Raw genomic sequence first — 18,566 nt, 5'->3', positions numbered from 1 at the left:
CATATTTTAAAGCTAATAATCTTCTTATGAGATCCAGACTTCTATCCTCTTAGTGTTTCTAATGAATATTACAAACTAATTTAATAATTCATCTAAAAAACCTTGAAAATGTCATAAAGGAAGTGGAAGGGATGTCCACAAGACTTCTGACCCGAGTCCCTTATCCTTTCTATAGATTTTCATCCCCATCCCCCAAGGTGTCTATCTATCTGGGCTATTTGGTTGAATATTAAAGGTTTTTGCAAGTTCCTACTCAAATATCATAATGGTTGTTTAATAAACTTACCAACATTCCTTCATGTGACTGTCATCGGATGCGTATGTGCCAAAAGTTTATGCATGTCGGAACTCTGTATTTTAAGCTCTAGCGTGTTTTATACATATAACATCTCATTACTGCTCGAATAGAGAAAGAAAATGAACAGAGGCGAAATCCACATTCAACAAGATCAAACTTCCTGCTGAAGAATTAAGGTACAAGTTCGTAGGAAGTAATCTACAACTAATCACACTTGTGCGTTATCTGATCCGGGATATCCACAAGCCAGTGCTTTGGGTTTTGAAGGACAACCTATCTTTTCTGGAAGTTCAACACCTTAATTGAGAGGGCAAAGATAAATGCGAAAAGCAGAGTGAAACCGATGATTCCTCCAGATATCGCACCCAAGAAGTCATGTTTAAAGCCGAAGTAATCTCTCACGTAGTCTTTCACCAATGTTCCATCTTCCATTTCTGTCTCTAACTCTCCAAATTGTGATGCTACCAGTCCGTACAGTGTCCAAGCAATAGGGCAACCCCAGTAGTACCATCTCCACCATATGGGAATTCTCTGCAAGCAACCACAAAATACTTTTAGTGCGCCTGTAGACCCCCCAGAAAACTAAGCAGAAAAATACGAGGAACGAGGATGGGAATGGCACTTACAGGTCGAGGAATCAAAAACCCAGCAAACAAATTCCATATTGCATAGAACGCCGAAGAGACAATCGCAGCAATGTCATGGTTGGGGGTCAGGCCGACTGCCATCATCCCATAATATGTGAAGTATAGCAGTGTGAAGAACATGAAAAAGATGTACCAGAAGAACTTGGCAACCGTCCAATCAAACGCAATCATGGCATAAACAATGACCCCATACACCAAAGTCTGGACTAAAACATATGGAACCTCAATAGCAACCTGAAAATTTAGTCCATTGTATGAGATGGAGACCGGACACCTCTAGTGAAAACAATGTTTCAATAAGATGTTATCTTAATTTACCTGAGCAAATGCATATGGTAAAGCTGAATACATTCCGGCAGCTCTCTCCCTGTAAAAAACTGTTCTCTCCACAGCTACCACTGGCTGCACAGATGATGCGTTTTGAATCCCGAGGAAGAGTACAGCAGCATACATGGAGCCCATTGCATTGAACAAATCCTGCTGCCTATACCTGCAACACGTTAAGACTAGCTCAGTGACTTGCTTTAACCAAACTGTTGATGAGGCATCTTGTTCAGAATTTAAAAGGAAGCAGTCCAAATAAGACACCAGTAGCTTACGTTTTAGAGCCAAGATCCCAGAATATGGTCCCAAACATCAAGGCTATAAACGTTGTGAAAAGAAGTCGCACAGCTGTGTAAGGGGGATTCCTCCAATATGATTTTTGCTGTTTCCATAGGCAAGCCACACACTGCGTGCTGAATGGTTGCGAGTACTGGGCAGGGAAGTAAAGATCTTTGGAGCCAGGAGGAGGGACACTCAGTTCCTTAATCAGAGCTTTGTTTCTCCTGCAGCAGTTGTTATAGATTTGTAAGAACCAAAGAAAGAGGAGGCATTAATCTAAACAATCATACAAAAAGAACATAGGCCCACCCACCTGTAGAGGTCTGAATTCTTGTATACTTCAGTAAAGTTCACACCAAGGATTTCTTCTTGTGACATGGTTGTTACCTCCAACATCCATGTTGCAGGATTGTAACTGTCTTTTATCTTACTTACGCCATTGTTTGACTTCATATAATAATAAAAAAGAAACACTCATTAGTACTGAATCTAGTGATAGAGATAGAAGTTATTCTAAAGTTTCCACAAGGCCACTAGTCTTACCTCAAAGTACTTAATCAAATGGGAAGAATGATGACCCAATGGACCCACATATATCTCTTCTCCTCCTCTTTTCATCAGGAAGAGCTGATCAAACACCAGAGCCACAAACATCCTATTCAGTTAACCAGAAAACAAATAATGGAAAGATAACTATTTTCACTTCAAATTCCTATTACCTCATCAAAAGCTTCAAATATGTCAATGCTGGGTTGATGAATTGTACACACCACAGTTCTTCCAGTGTCCACAGTGTTCCTCACAGTTCTCATGACAATGGCAGCCGCCCTGGCATCCAGTCCTGATGTAGGCTCATCCATGAATATAATAGATGGATTAGCCACGAGCTCAACTGCGATAGTCAACCTCTTTCTCTGCTCAGTTGAAAGCCCATTCACACCAGGAAGCCCCACAAGTGCATCCCTCAATGTGTTCAACTCCACAAGTTCCATAACCTCCTCAATAAACATCTGAAGTAAAACAAAACTTTAATTCAGTCTCTAACAAAGTGATAGAAGAAAACAGGACAATTTTAAGATTCATCCCACCAACCTCTCTTGTTGCTTTATCAACATCAGAAGGTAATCGAAGCCATGCAGAGTACAGAAGGGATTCATAAACAGTGACATGAGGAGAGTGTATGTCATTTTGTTCACAATATCCAGATATACGAGCAAAAGTTTCTTGCTTCTTAGGGTAACCAGATATGCTTATATTTCCCTCTATGTAGCCACCAGTTTTTCTTCCAGCCAGCACATCCATTAGAGTAGTCTTACCAGCACCACTAACACCCATTAATGCTGTAAGAACCCCTGGCCGGAAGGCCCCACTGACACCCTTCAAAAGTTCTAATCGATCCTCAGGGACACCTTGTGCTTTCATTTCCTACACAATCAAAGAATCAGGTTAAAATGAGATCTACGTCAGCCATAAAAGTAAATCATCATTTATTTGGATTCTTCCCATACCGGTGGCATGTCAACAGAATATCTGACATTATCAAAGGTGATAGACAGAGGTTGAAATGGAAGAACCATTCCCTTCTTGCTCTTACTGGCATTATCTACAGCTTCAGTCCTGATCCCATCACCTGGTATTGCAAAATTCCAACTGCTTAGGTTACCATCATGAAACAAATGAAGAAGAGGAAAAGAAGAAAAAGAAAATCCACTAAGCTCTCACCACTGGATGATGCATGTGACAATTGACGTTTTCCTCTGGATGACAACTCGGTACCATCAATTTCTCCAGTTCTGTTTGTCTGCTGCTCCTTCAAGGTATCCTCAGTAAGAACTGTTTGACCTCTCTTAAATGCTGTAAAAATGAAACTCATTTAGTTAGAAGAAAAGAATAGAAAATTGCTAGATGCAGCAATAGCACACAAAAATTAAGCCACTTACGGTCAAGTTTATCAAGAGCCATAGTGAAAAGGCCATTGAAAAGGACCACATAGCCAAACAATGCACCCACACCAATCCAGTACCAGTATGAATGGGGAAAGATTCCTCGGGATTTCAAGATTTGAATACCCAAGGGCTCTGTAGCATTACCAACAACCTGCAATGCAATTTATAAAATTAAATACCCCACAATTGACTGACTAAGATTGATTTTGTATGGATTAATAAAATGATACTTACATGTCTCCAACTTCTTCCAAGATACTCATTGGTTGCAATTGCATTCTGGGCATACATCAAAGGTGATATCCAATAACCCCAGATCCACCACTTTTTCACATCCTCTGCAACAAAAAACAACTGTACTTAGCTAAAAATCCACTGTGCTCCATTCGCAAAGAGAGAAAAAAATTAAGCAAAGAAAGCATACCCCTTGATACAATAAATCCTCCAAGTGTCATGATTGCAAGAAGTGCAAATGACCCAAATGTGTTTGCAACAATCATGTTCCGACCTAATGCAGCCATAAGTCGAAATAATCCAGAAGCCATTTGGCTGATCAGAAGAAGTAGCAAATACTGCTTGAACATCCTGCACAGAAAGAATTGAATGTTATTTGCTGCAAGCCCCAAAGGACCAAACAGACTGCAAAATACAATTTCAACTTTGTGCAATCTCACCTTCCAGCATTTGGATCATATCCTATAACATAATAAGTCATAGCAATCCACACTGCAACTTCAGCAATTGATATAGGAATCTTGAGAATCCATGAGGGCAAAGCATACGCCCATGAAGGATAAAACAGAAGGTCCCTTTGCTTGTAGAAAACAGGCAGTTTCGCAATGGTCATGGCAAGCTCTGAAAACCCATTGAACATCATAGTGACAAGAGAAAAGAAAAGAGCACCCATAAAAATTGTTCCATCAGAAACGGAGCTCCGGTGCATCTCAGTACGAAAGAAGACAGTCATTGCAACAAAGGAAATGACAAAAAGCTGAAACGAAAAGGAAGATAAGGTAAGTTTCAGATAAATTTGGCTTGGCAAAGTTCAAAGAGCTGAGGATAGAGGTGAAAGTACTCACTTGCATCAATTTGAAAATGTACACAAACGAGTTTCTTTTCATTAAGAGCCATTCCCTTGAAACACAAGCTTTCAATAACCCCGTCTTACTAATCCCATATTTAGAAGTAGTTAAAGCAGCAGGATGACTCTTGCTCTTGTCAAACGGTGTTCCAAGTTCATCTCCTATTCTACGGCCAACATGGAAAGATTGGAAGGCATCAGCAAATTCCTTGACCGAGATGTAGTTATATGGTTCATCTTTGCGGGCCCAATACTGCTGCTGATCTTTTCTGGATGTGACCTAATGATAACAGAAATTAAATATAGTTAAAAACCAAATCTTCAAGGAGAAACTAGACTAAGCTTATACCATTTAAACCAAATGAATCATTTCCTCCAACTCACTTCCTGTAAAAAGTCCGCAACTCCTTTCCTCTCAGGGCATTTGAAACCCATTGATTCAAAGAACTCCACAACATGCTCCCTAGGACCCTGATACACAATTTGCCCGTCTGAGAGTAGGATGATATCATCAAAGAGTTCATAAGTCTCTGGTGCCGGTTGAAGTAAAGCTATCAGGGCAGTTCCACCGAGAATATGATTAGACTGCCGAAGGGAGTTGACGATCTGATAGGTTGTCGAACTGTCCAGACCAGTGGATATCTCGTCCATGAAGAGGGCTTTTGCAGGCCCGACCAGCATCTCACCTAAAAGATAAGCAAGAAATAGACATAAAAACGGATCTAAATTTGTATAAACACACAAAAACGTCAACACACAGAAAAGCAGAGCGGTTACTTTACCAGTAGTCACACGTTTCTTTTGTCCTCCCGAGATACCTCTCAACATCTGGTCTCCTACCAGGGTGTCAGCACAGATATCCAGTCCTAGAATCTGCATTTTCAACGGGAACACAAATTTACACCAGAAATTATGGTAACTCATGGCCTGGAAACAATTTCTTCAACACCATACACCGACCTTTAAAATGTAGTCGGTAACCACACTTTCTTTCTGTCCTTCAAGTGATGCAGCCTGCGGGGATAGAAAAAGAAGAAAGCGAAGCCAGTCAGCCTCTCTGAAACTTCTGCTGGAGACACTTCAAATTTCTGTTGACAAATTTTTGAAGAAAATTTTTACTGGAAATTTGGAACAACCTTCATATAAACATCTAAGTCGGGATCAGGCTTAATGTTTGCAGCCTTCTCTCTTCTAGACAGCTCTGCTAACATGTCTGCGAGATAAAACCAAAGTTAGCCGTTGAAATTCGTTGATTCCCTCAGCTCATTTCATTTAAGCAACCAACGATCGAAAATTTACCATAACGCGTCCCAATTCCTTGACACCTAGCCGAGAAAGCCAAAGTTTCTCGCACTGTCAATTCCCCTACATGCAGATCGTGCTGACTGATATACGCAGAGGTTCTTTGCGGGACAAACTCGTCCATGCCATGGCCATTATAAGTTACTCTACCGGAAACCTGAAGTTTAATCGTAGAATCCACACATCATATCAGTGTGAATGGCTGCAAATATAACGCTTCCAAAGAGAACTGCAACAACAACCAAAGGATAAGGAAGAAGTCTCTCCGTCTACCTTGAGTTCTTTGTCGAGCTTCCCAGACAGAGCTAATAGTAGAGTGGTCTTTCCAGAGCCCGGTGGCCCTAAAAGAAGAGTCATTCTGCAATTTGACCTCAAAATCAAGCTCGGATAGGCATAAGAAACCAAGATTCATAATCAAAACTTGAACTCTAAATCAGATAACAAACTATCAGTCGTTTACCTGCACGGCTTGACGATACCACTAACATCGTGAAGGATAGAAACTGATTTCTTTCGACTCGGAAGAATATGAAGAAAGTTTAAGGCCCCCTTTCGCAAAGAAAAAAAACATTCCGGTGAGCGAGCTTTACATAACGAGTGGAAAAATAAAGCAGGAGTCAGAAACATTCGTTTCTCTAAACAGCTGAAGTCATTCCCCTGTTCGATGGTTTACTCATGTAATTTACCTCAAAAATATTTGCCGTGAAGTTCAGAATTGTAGGTAAAGCTCTGCTGCCTACATAACCCTCTGCTTCGACGTTCAAATGCTCGAACCTGACTTCAATAGTGGGATTCTCAATCCCAACTCTAAAAGAAGAAAAAGAATAATCAAAGGTCCGATCGGAAGAGAACAAACAAATCGGAAAGATCACAGACTCGAGAAAAGAAAAAACACGGATAAAAGCTTACTGCTCCATCCGGTTCTTGAGCTTCCATAAGAATTTTTCATTGTCTTCCTCAGCTACTCTTATCAACCTTTCCAAGAGATTCTTCCTCTCCTGGAAACCAAGCCTCTTAACATCGACCTCCTTGTACTCCCCCGCGCCACCACTCAGTATTCCTTTCCTGATTCGATCGTATGTTGGCAGCTTCTCCAGAGCTGCCCACTTAAGAGCTTCTTCGTCGTCTTCATCACGAGATGATCTGGAGAAGACGTCCTCCACCGTGGTGTTCCTCCACACGGAAGAGCCATTCCGGCGCAAACTCCCTACTCTATAAAGATCGGTATTATCCATGGGACCACCAAACCAGCAGCACGACAAGAGTCGAAACTCGAAACGTTCTCCCCGGCGGCGGCGAAGGATTCAGAGAGCACGAACAAGAAGACCAGAACGGAGTACTTAAATCCTGTATCAAAATCGAAAAAGTAATACAACCTCTGGAAAATCAAATCCGGTCCTCGAGGTCCAATATCCAGACGGAAGATAGAGCTGTTAAATCAAACAACACTCGTAGCTCGGTAGAAACTGAAGACCGAAAAGAAAGAAACAACGAAATCACTGCCGTCACTGATCTCAGAAGCGAGAAAGCCTCTCCAATCGGCGAATAAGAAACAGAAAGCTCCGAGAGATGCAAAGATGTTGCTGTGTCCTCGTGCTTATCCCGACGAGGGAAAAGCAGAGCAGGGACCTGAATCTGCTAAAATACCGATCAGCTTTTAAACCAAGAGGAGATGAAAAGGTAAGCTACGGTGCACTCCATTATTATGACAGAGAATTAAATAAAAAAAAAGAAAAAGAAAAAAAAAAGAGAGAGGGTCTTCTGACTCTTCTCGAGATACGGTCAGCAGCGGGAAATTTCCGATGCCCATCGATCAACAGACTTGCACATCGCATGACTTTTTCGCCATTATTTATACACCGCTGAAAAAAACATGGACTTCTAGAAGCGTTTGCATCCGTCGGCACGGCGTGCAGAGCCGTAGGAGCCGCGTCGCTGTGTACGTTGGCGGCTGACTTGAACAGCAGTCGTCCATGGATGACTCAAAAAATTCATTTCAATTAATGCCATGAAATGTACAAAACCGGACGACCGGGTTGACTTTACGGTTTTTAGAATGAGAGGGTCGGTTTAGGGGTCAGACTCGCCCCGTATCCGCTGAGTTTTGACTGAACTCGGTCGATTTTAACTCAAGAGTTTTAGAGATCGGAACTAAATACCAAGTCAGCGTAACTATTTAGATTCTGGAATAATCTGGAAGTATGAATATACCTGAGTCGTGGGTCGTGTAAAGTCGTGAATGATATGGGAACCTAACCCGGTAATCTTGGAAACGTCAAAGTCTTTAGACGAGTCCTGCGTTTCTAGAAAGAAGAACCGCGACTGGAGCCGGATGTGGAAAACTGCAGCTACATCTGGACCCAATCGCCTTTGCTTTGGTCAAGGACTCGATAATTAAACGCATCCGAAAACATGTTCACATGGCTTAGCATGGCCAAGGCTTTAATTCTGAACCACATCTTTAACCACAATTTAGAAATAGCACATAGTGCAGGCCCATTATTTGATTATTTTTGTGCCAGGTCTCCATATATAATTACGTCTTTTTAACTTCCATGAATCAATAATTAAACACATGGATTATTAGCATGGCCTCCAATTTTATAACTCCCTGAGTCTAAGGCCGATCTGACTCAGCCGTCTTTCAAAACATCTTTTCCCCGTTTAGAATAAAATAGGAAATAAGATATACTTGGGATACTGAAATCTCATTTATATCGTTGCACACATGTGGCAGAGGGAATAAATCGGCATGTGCGTGCCAGGAAAACGGATCCGAAACTGAAAGAGCGCCAGGCAATTATTTGATTATTTTAGGGAAGAACAGGTACAAACCATATGCGCATTTAAATTAAAAGCTGACTCTGAGCATTATATAAGATATAAATAGCTTTTCTTTTTAGAAGCGGATCGGAGGCGATAATAACTGAAGCTGAAATCGGAAGAGGAAAGGACGCTGCCGGGTGGAAGCCACGACCTTCGCAAAAAGATAAGATTCATTCTTTTGTCTTCGGTACCTTTTTTTTTTTTTTTTTTTTTCAGTTTTTTAATAATTTGCAGTAAGAAAGCTCAGTCTCGCAAGCCTTTTAATGGCCAGAGACAAACCACGAGGAAATCAAGAAATCAGAAAACCTCAAATTAAGTTATTATGATCTTTCAACTAAGACTCGGTTCCTCGCTTGTTGGGAAAGATACATCTGTCTTAGTTTAAAATGCCCAAATTATCTTCTTTTCTCTCTGATTTTTTGTCCGTAAAATCAAAACCAGGATCCAGTGATATGCTTCTACTGTATTTAACGCCAGTCATGGCCTCCATGTGCTGGGGCTACGTTGAGATTCGGTAATTCGGGGGCCGAGCAATTACCGTCTTCTTGACGACAGTAGCCAATGTCGCATCTACCGAATCAGGGAAGACAAAGCCAGAAAGTCCACAACGTCACCTGAATTGACGCTCTTATCGGGCTACTGTCCTTCGAACCGTTTCCTCCCTTTTAATTTCTTCGAACCATCTATTTTTCTTTCCATTTTAGCCCCAAGAGAACGATGCCTGATTTCAGAGAGCGGCGGGCAAGGGGAAGGAACCGCGTCTGAGAGAATCCCGGACCCGGGTCAGTGTGAAGTGTGAATTCGTAATCGTTTAATTTTTTTAAACTTTAACAAAGCAAAAGTAGAAGATTTTTTCTCTAGTGCTCGTGATATTCACTTCCGACTTTTGAGAGTATGGGACCTCCTCCCAATAAATGGCCTGTGACTTTCACCTTCACAAAATCACTGTCTTTGCTTCTAAAAATGGAAGAAAGGATTTCTTCTGTTCCCACTCACAAACAGGGACCCATCTGAAGAGGAGGAAATTTCAACTGCGTTCATGATTGTCAAAACAACGAGGGTCCCCGGCAAGATACAGAGAAGGCAACACACACTCTTGTGTAGGAAGATAAACGAAAATTTGTAAATCAAGTTACCATCATGGCTTGGGAGCAGATGAGCTGTATCGTCAAATGAAGATGAACTCGGGTTTCTTCTACATCACCCTTGATCGATCGGACCAACCAAGTATCAGGTGAGATGTTTGGCCTGGCAACTTGTAATTTTGCGAGTCCACTTCTAGAAAGAATTAAAGGTTGCCTACCATTCTTTTTCTTCCCTGCCTTCAAACCTCATTTTCAGGACAAAGACCCCGGTTCAGATATCGGAACACTTGGATGCTCGTGATTGAGTTGTGGATGTTCAAGTACAACTCAGCCGGATCGTTGTCTCATTTACTGATAGATTCAATCCCCTTCCTTCAGATAAATTTTCTATTCTCTGGGCAATCGTCTTACTTGTATGAACTAGGGCGCGTCTTGAGTTTCATTGATCATAGCCTTCCTCTCAATTAGACACGGAGCAAGCCATCGCAAAGCGAGGAAAAAAAATGGCGGTAGATGATAAGATAACGAGAATAGGATATGTCAAATAATTGGAGAGAAACGGTCAAGGAAATGACAGAAGAAGAAAACAAGGGAGACAGGTGCGAGATGCTACACCACATCGTGTTCGTCTCCTCCAAAGTATGCTATCCGTTTCTCCGCGCCAAGCCGTAGCATTTTCATGGATGAAGACAGGAGCAGCCGCCTTCAAGTGTGGCGGCTACGAGCAGAAAGCCTTCGTGTGAGCCCATAAATGACCAGATGAGATCGAGCCCACTTGAGTTCACTGTGGGGAGGTGAGTCTCAATTCAGGATACGACAGCGGGTGGGGACAGAGTTGAAGTTTCAACCTTGCCATGGCCCTTGGGTAAGGTCTGCGTTTCTCCGCAAGCACTTTCCCCGCAACAAAGAAAAACAAGTTTCTTACGAAATGATTTTCCGACTTTTCTTCCGTCATTTCTGCCGTGCTCTTCTCTGAAATGTGTCCAAATGGGGTTTGCAGGAACTGCAATTCCTTAGCTTATTACCGAGACATGCTCTGTTTTTTTAGTAAACATGGAGGCATGGCTTTGAAACGTTGAAATCCATGAGCCTCTACCGCGCTAAGGTAAAGATCGGGAAGACTGTTTCGACATGGGGGCTCTGAGTCCAGGACTTTGAGATCGCTTTGTAAAGATCGGGAAGATTTTCGACATGAGGGCTCTATTACTCATGGATTTGAAATCGGTTTGTTTAGGAAACGTAAAACATAGAAGACTGACCCAAGTATGAAGACTTTCTGTAACTTACTTTTGTCTCCTTTTCAGAAATTTCAGCCAGTGAAGTGCTGATCTGAAAGCGCATGTTTTTGGTAGCATTCTTGAGAAAAACGAGGCTGCAAATTGAAACAATTTCTTATGAATTTCTGTTAATTATCAGAACTCTATGTATTAACTCACGAAAAACAGAAAAGATAAGCATATTGGAGAGAAAACAGGCTATTTATAGATGAATAAAATTATAATATTAAAATTATGTTTCTAAAACTAAAAGTAATTATATCAGTATTATCTTTATTTTTATTTACTATCATACCACCACTCTTAAACGTGTGTGGGTCTTTTTTGGTCCGTGAACTTGAACCTATCTTTCACATCTCTTTGGATCTTAGTTGGTTGGATATGTGGATCGTGAACTTGAACCTATCTTTCACATCTCTTTGGATCTTCGTTGGTTGGATATGTGGATCTTCGTTGGCTCGAACCCATATTCTAACAAACTATATTACAATTTTGGGACCGTACATATGCAAAGAGATATTTTTGTTACTTGCATCAGAAAACAGGGTATCACAGTTCAGAGTAGAGAGCAAGCTCAACATATAATGTACTTCTACGCTGAAGTAGCTAATTCATTCGTATATAGACACGGCTACCTTTGGACTCTTTGCTTCATTCGACCAAGTGCCTTGACGGTTCCCTTCACTATCAGACCTTGATACTTCAAAAATGGTGATTATCATTTATCTCCTCTGGAAGTTCAGTACTTTTATGGACAAGGCAAACACAAATGCGAAAAGCAGACAGAAGCCTACAACCCCAGCTGCGATCACTCCCAGAAAGTCGTGGTCGAAGCCATAGAAATCCTCCACAAATTCACCAACAGATTTACCATTCCCCATTAGATCACTTACGTCTCCAAACTGAGACCCTATCAAGCCGTATAGAGTCCAAGCAACAGGACAGGCCCAGTAGTACCACCTCCACCAGATAGGAATCCTCTGCAAGGGAAACACGGGAGATATTCAGTCTTCAGTTGTCAAAGAACGATTGAACTTGAACGAGATACAATTACATGGTTTGGAAGTGGCTGGTGGCTACTTACAGTGCGAGGGATCAGATACCCAGAGAAGAGATTCCATATGGCATAAAAAGCAGCGGAAACTATTGCAGCAACCTCATGGTTGGGTGTCATTCCGACAGCCATCATTCCGTAGAAGGTGAAGTATAAGAGGGTGAAGAACATGAAGAAGATGTACCAGAAAAATTTGGCTGCTGTCCATTCAAACCCAATCATGGCGTAAACTATGACACCGTATACGAGCGTCTGGACGAAGTTGTATGGCACCTCAACTGCCACCTGAAAGCATTCAAGATTTTGAGGTAAGTGGCCATGGATTAATTGTCTCACAAAACAAAGAATTGTGGAATCTTGAAAAATGCAGCGTTACCTGGGCAAAAGCATATGGCAGCGCTGAGTACATTCCAGCCGCTCTCTCTCTGTAGAACACCGTTCGTTCAACGGCCACAACTGGCTGCACTGATGAAGCGTTTTGAATTCCTAGGAAGAGGACTGCAGAAAACATGGAGCCCGCGGCATTGAACAAATCCTGCTCTTCTCGCCTGAGAAAGTTGTATTTTAAGAATTTACCAGTCCAAAATCATCAGCTATCAGATGAAAACTACTTGAAATTTATGGCTTACATCTTAGTGCCGAGGTCCCAGAATATGGTCCCCAACATAAGGGCTATAAAAGTGGTGAAGAAAAGCCTCACTGCGTTGTAAGGTGGGTTCCTCCAGTAGGACATTCTTTGTTTCCACAGGCAAGCTATGCACTGTGTGAACAACGGCAGCGAGTACTGAGTGGGAAAGTATAGATCATTCAACCCAGGAGGAGGTGTACTGAGTTCTTTAATCAAAGCTTTGTTTCGCCTGCAACAATGTTTTTACATGAGCAACAATTGTATAAGAACGGAACCAGGAGAGCAGGCTAAGCTATAGATGTTATCACTCACCGATACAGATCGGAATTCTGGTAAGTTTCAGTGAAGTTGACTCCAAAAATTTCTTCCTTTGCCATGGTGGTCACCTCCAACATCCATGTCGCAGGGTTATAACCATCCTTGATCTTACTAACTCCATTGATACCCTTTTTAATCAAAGATCAGACGATTTTCAGTAGTGCCATCATAGAAGGAAACCGACTATTTTCAGTTATAAATTGAATGTCCATTTGAGCATACCTCGAGGTACTCGATGAGATGACAAGAATGGTGGCCCAAAGGACCAACATAAATTTCTTCTCCTCCTCTCTTCACAAGGAAGAGCTGAAGTACACAGCAAAGAGAAAGGTGAAGATGAGTAACCATCATAGAACAAAATCTATTTAAATATAGGGAATCATTTCATCTGCCGCTCACCTCATCGAAGGCCTCAAATATGTCAATGCTGGGCTGGTGAATCGTGCATACAACGGTTCTTCCGGTGTCCACAGTGTTTCTCACGGTTCTCATCACAATAGCAGCAGCTCTGGCGTCTAATCCAGAAGTGGGCTCGTCCATGAAAATTATGGATGGGTTAGCCACAAGCTCAACTGCTATTGTCAGTCTCTTCCTTTGCTCAGTTGAGAGGCCATCAACACCAGGCAGTCCAACTAGAGCATTCCTCAAAGAAGTCAGCTCAACAAGCTCCATCACCTCCTCTATGAACATCTGCAATCATATACTCAAATTGTAATCCACCATCTGACAAGTATCAAAGCTAAATCTTGTTTCAAACAATCACACCGACCTTTCTTTTGGCGGAATCGACTTCAGTTGGTAACCGCAGCCAGGCAGAGTAAAGAAGGGACTCATAAACTGTTACATGTGGGGAATGGATATCGTTTTGTTCACAATATCCAGATATCCGAGCAAAAGTTTCTTGTTTCTTCGGATAGCCAGATATCCAGATGTTTCCTTCAATGTATCCACCAGTTTTTCTTCCAGCCAATACATCCATCAGGGTTGTCTTTCCTGCTCCGCTAACACCCATTAAAGCTGTAAGGACTCCAGGTCTGAAAGCTCCACTTATTCCCTTCAAAAGTTCCAGTCGGTCTTCTACGACACCCTGTGCTTTCATTTCCTGTAAATAAAAACGACTTGTCAGAAGTTCCAGTCGGTCTTCTACGACACCCCGAGTTCAGAAACATGATTTGGTTCGCCTTGCCAATGCGTTTTACCTGTGGCATGTCTACTGAATATCTGATATTGTCAAATGTGATGGAGAGAGGAGCAAAAGGAAGAACCATGCCCTTCTTTCTCCCATTAACGACATCACTAAAACCGGAGGAGCTCCTCGCAACTTCATTCCCTGCTATTTCAATTACACCAACCTCTTTAGTCGAGTTCAGTGCTACCAAAACTGATAACAGACACTTGATTGAATTTACCTTTGGATGCTGAACTAGCAGAGGAAAGCTCAAGCTCTTGAACTTGCCCAGTTCGGTTCATCTGCTTCTCCATCAAGGCCTCCTCAGACAAAATTGTTTGAGGCTTCCCAAATGCTGTTGCACCCGCACATCCAAGAATGAGAATTAATCGAATAAAAACCATGATAAAGCAAAACAAGGATAGGATTGAGTACTCACGGTTAAGGTAATCGAGGGCCAATGCGAAAAGACCATTGAAAAGGAGTACATATCCAAACAATGCGCCCGCTCCAATCCAGTACCAGTAGGAATGGGGAAATATTCCTTTAGCCTCCAAAATTCGAACCCCCAGAGTGGTTGAGTCGTACACCTGTATTTCTCAAACAGAGGTAGCCATGAGACTCTGTTCCTGAACAGAGTGATATAAATCACTTTCTAGTACGATTTCGAGTCTTACCTGATCCCAACTTTTCCCTAGAAATTCATTCACTGCAATTGCATTCTGAGCATACATGAGCGGTGAGATCCAGTAACCCCATATCCACCATTTCTTCACATCCTCTGCATAATGAACAAGTTTTAGCAGATCAACACAAGCCTGATCCCCATAATCGAATCACAACATGCAAAGATGTCAGGCTTTTTCCCTATATAATACCTCGAGATAAAAGGAAACCACCGAGTGCCAAGATTGCGAGTTGTGCAAAGGATCCATATGTTTCTGCGATAATCATATTTCGACCCACAGCAGCCACTACACGAAAAAGGCCAGACGCCATCTGGCTAATTAATACGAGAAGCAGATACTGTTTGAACATCCTGCAATGAAGATTTTGCTTTCACTGTTATCTCCCATTAACAAGCATGGTAGGAAGATTCAAGTATCTTAAAATCATCTTGTTACAGGCTTTAGTCTCACCTTCCAGCATTTGGGTCGAAGCCAATTACATAGTAAGTCAGGGCAATCCAGACAACAACTTCAGCAATGGAGATGGGAATCTTGAGTATCCATGTTGGTAAGGCATACGCCCATGAAGGATAAAAGAGAAGGTCCCTTTGCTTGTAGAAAACAGGAAGCTTCACAACCGACATTGCCATTTCAGCGAAACCATTAAACATTAGTGTAAGAATTCCGAAAAACAGGGCACCCATGAATATTTGTCCATCTTCTTCTGTACGATGATGCATCGTAGTACGAAAGAAGACGGTCATTGCAACTAAAGCTATCACAATGAGTTGAAACATTTTGAAAATGTAGACGAATGAGCTTCTCTTCATGAGTAACCACTCCCTTGCAAAGCAAGCTTTCATTAACTCTTTCTTGCTTATCCCATATTGGGATGTTGTTAAAGCTGCTGGGTGACTGTTCTTCTTGTCAAATGGGATGTTAAGTGCTTGGTGTAATACACGGCCAGTATGAAACGACTGAAAAGCTTCTGCAAACTCCTTCACAGAAACATAGCAGTATGGCTCATCCTTGCGTGCCCAGTACTGCTGCTGATCTTTCCTGGATGTTACCTGGTGAGAGGGAGATAAACTTTGGGTTATTCCCCTAACGGAATACTGTGTGTACGAGGGGGGTAATAGTTCAGAAATTCCTCTTAATTACCTCCTGCAGGAAATCTGCTACGCCTTTCCTTTCCGGACACTTAAAACCCTTGGATTCAAAGAACTCCAGGACGTGTTCACGAGGTCCTTCATACACGATATGCCCATCGGAGAGGAGAATTATGTCGTCAAAAAGATCGTAAGTCTCTGGTGCAGGCTGAAGCAGAGCAATTAACGCTGTCCCGCCAAGAACATGAACGGACTGTCTGAGGCAATTGACGATCTGGAAAGTAGTGGAACTGTCCAGGCCGGTAGAGATCTCATCCATGAACAATGCTTTTGCGGGTCCGACCAGCATCTCCCCTAAGGAATCGGAATACACAAGTGTTAATTAGTTAGAAGCACGGAAAAACTAGACTGAAATGCTAAACGATTCCTTTCTTTGCTACTTAATATCATTGGCTTTTACCTGTCGTCACACGCTTCTTTTGTCCTCCTGAGATACCTCTAATCATTTCATCCCCTACCATGGTATCAGCACAGATATCTAGTCCTAAAATCTTCAATTTCAACAGAAAATCCAAAAGTCAGTGTTCACTATGTGATTTCAATCAGTCGGAACTTTTGGTAAACCGCGTAGTTGTCACCTAAAATACCTTCAAAATATAGTCCGTAATAACACTCTCCTGACCTTCCAGAGAAGAAGCCTGAAAAAACAGAAAAGAAAAACTGAAATCAGGTTAAGCTCTGTAGATCTAGCAACGAATGCAAGTGAATGTCTCGATGCTGACCTTCATGTAGATATCTATATCTGGGTCAGGCTTAATGTTTGCTTCTTTCTCTCTTCTCGCCAGCTCACTCAACATCTCTGCAGGTATATTACACACCATTAACATTTAATGATCACCAAGACGCTTCATCCTCTTCCTTCTCACTTAATATCAAACGTAATGAACCACTTTAGCCTACCATAACGGGTCCCCACTCCTTGACACCTTGCAGAAAAAGCCAAGGTTTCTCTCACTGTCATCTCTCCTATGTGAAGATCGTGTTGACTGATATAGGCAGAGGTTCGCTGAGGCACGAACTCTTTCATTCCATGGCCGTTGTATGTTATTCTTCCAGAAACCTAAAGGTTTTCAATAGCAACGTATCAGTCTTCATAGCTCTAGACAGAAGAGCTTCCTAAGATATCAAATTAGGAAGGAAGAGCCACCTACCTTCAGCTCAGAAGCAAGCTTTCCTGCCAAAGCTAACAATAAAGTGGTCTTCCCGGAGCCCGGAGGACCCAGTAGCAAAGTCATTCTGAAATTTTTTCACATACAGCAGAGAAGTTAAACTATTGGTCGAGAAACCGCAACTGGAAATTTGTTATTGAGTCTTCTTTTCTCTTAAATCAGACCACCTTTAGCGTTTACCTGCTAGGCTTTATAATCCCGCTAACATCGTTAAGAATAGATAGAGGTTTCTTTGGACTCGGACGGATGTGGAGATTGTTCAGTAATCCCTGTTAAGCAAAAAAGAAAAACTTCTCAGTCGTTATGATCCTTGTTGTTGAAGGACAGTAGATATTGAATATTTCTGAGCTTATAGGAAAGTAACGAAACATGAACATGCAATTACCTCAAGAAAATTAACAAAGAAATTCATTATTGTTGGTAAACCTCTGCTGCCGATGTAAGCTTCGGCGTTAACATTCAAATGCTCAAACCGTACTTCAATTGTAGGATTCACGATACCGACTCTGAGAAAGAGTAGGGAGAACAGAGAAGAAACGGAGGTGAAAAGTGGAGAAATATGTTACCTTGGTTAAAAAAACGAAGGGAACGGAAATATAAAGACGGGTGAAACAGAATTTTGAGCATACCGATCCATTCGGCTTTTGAGTTTCCGAAGGAACTTCTCATTGTCTTCCTCGGCCACTCTGACAAGTCTATCCAACAAATTCTTCTTCTCTTGAAATCCTAGAGCGCTTATGTCGATTTCCTGGTGCTCCCCTGCAAGTCCACTCAGTATTCCTTTTCTAATTCTGTCGTACGTGGGGAGTTTCTCCAGGGCCGCCCATTTGAGTGCTTCTTCATCGTCTTCATCGCGTGAGGATCGTGAGAAAACACGATCGTCGGTATGGCTCCATATTCTCGAAGCACCTCTACTCGATGTTCGATGTAGAGATGCTCCTCTGTAAAAATCGGTACCCTCCATTTTACTTCCTCTGAACTCGAAAGAAGCAACAAAAAGAGGTCTTTTCTTGTATCACTGCAAGAAACTTGAAAATCTCAACTGCATGATTAGAGACGAGAAGAAGAGGTCAGTTGAGATACAAGTATTAATTCTGTCCGAAGAGCAAGAAAAACTCCCGAGGAGAAAGCAACTGAACAAAATGAAGGGGTTTCTCCTATCTATTGGGTTTTCTGAAAGGAGGGTCGAATATGTATTTAAATACGTGGCTATGTTGCTGGGAGGGTTAACTCCATGGAGTTGCCTTGACAGTCAGATTTTGGAGGTTCAGTTAATTTTTGAATGATCATATACGAAAGGAGCTCGGAAACTACAGGGTTGGGATTT

General features: G+C 41.9%; 2 protein-coding genes across 3 annotated transcripts; both read right to left on the bottom strand.

Annotated features, from left to right (window-relative positions):
- Positions 1–332: 332 nt before the first annotated feature.
- LOC137945545 (pleiotropic drug resistance protein TUR2-like) lies at positions 333–7,683 on the bottom strand. Its single transcript, XM_068791479.1, has 24 exons — positions 6,787–7,683; positions 6,564–6,684; positions 6,338–6,426; positions 6,151–6,235; positions 5,875–6,034; positions 5,712–5,788; positions 5,536–5,589; positions 5,358–5,448; positions 4,960–5,261; positions 4,574–4,855; positions 4,169–4,485; positions 3,919–4,079; positions 3,729–3,832; positions 3,489–3,645; positions 3,271–3,402; positions 3,057–3,178; positions 2,641–2,973; positions 2,268–2,558; positions 2,092–2,175; positions 1,862–1,995; positions 1,545–1,772; positions 1,264–1,435; positions 925–1,179; positions 333–829 (listed from the first exon to the last, which is right to left on the bottom strand). Exons 1-24 carry the CDS (start codon positions 7,110–7,112, stop codon positions 572–574), a joined length of 4,335 nt encoding a protein of 1,444 aa, XP_068647580.1. The 5' UTR covers positions 7,113–7,683; the 3' UTR covers positions 333–571.
- Positions 7,684–11,568: 3,885 nt separating this feature from the next.
- LOC137946198 (ABC transporter G family member 39-like) lies at positions 11,569–18,330 on the bottom strand. Of its 2 annotated transcripts, none has more exons than XM_068792409.1 (23): positions 17,869–18,330; positions 17,625–17,745; positions 17,420–17,508; positions 17,222–17,306; positions 16,971–17,130; positions 16,793–16,869; positions 16,658–16,708; positions 16,471–16,561; positions 16,063–16,364; positions 15,373–15,971; positions 15,112–15,272; positions 14,911–15,014; positions 14,673–14,823; positions 14,475–14,588; positions 14,265–14,398; positions 13,835–14,167; positions 13,465–13,755; positions 13,288–13,371; positions 13,060–13,193; positions 12,749–12,976; positions 12,496–12,667; positions 12,150–12,404; positions 11,569–12,045 (listed from the first exon to the last, which is right to left on the bottom strand). In XM_068792409.1, exons 1-23 carry the CDS (start codon positions 18,201–18,203, stop codon positions 11,788–11,790), a joined length of 4,329 nt encoding a protein of 1,442 aa, XP_068648510.1. In that variant the 5' UTR covers positions 18,204–18,330; the 3' UTR covers positions 11,569–11,787. The 2 variants fall into 2 exon arrangements, with proteins under 2 accessions (XP_068648510.1, XP_068648511.1); XM_068792410.1 differs by having other exon boundaries at positions 14,265–14,395.
- Between the last annotated feature and the right edge of the window lie 236 nt (positions 18,331–18,566).

This window comes from Aristolochia californica, unplaced genomic scaffold, assembly GCF_029961685.1.
Source record: "Aristolochia californica isolate CCGP_79_NKW_82.1479 unplaced genomic scaffold, dmAriCali1.0.hap1 SCAF_12, whole genome shotgun sequence".
Taxonomy (NCBI): domain Eukaryota; kingdom Viridiplantae; phylum Streptophyta; class Magnoliopsida; order Piperales; family Aristolochiaceae; genus Aristolochia; species Aristolochia californica.
The sequence above is the reverse complement of the archived record's forward strand: the minus strand, read 5'-3'. Positions and strand labels throughout refer to the sequence as shown.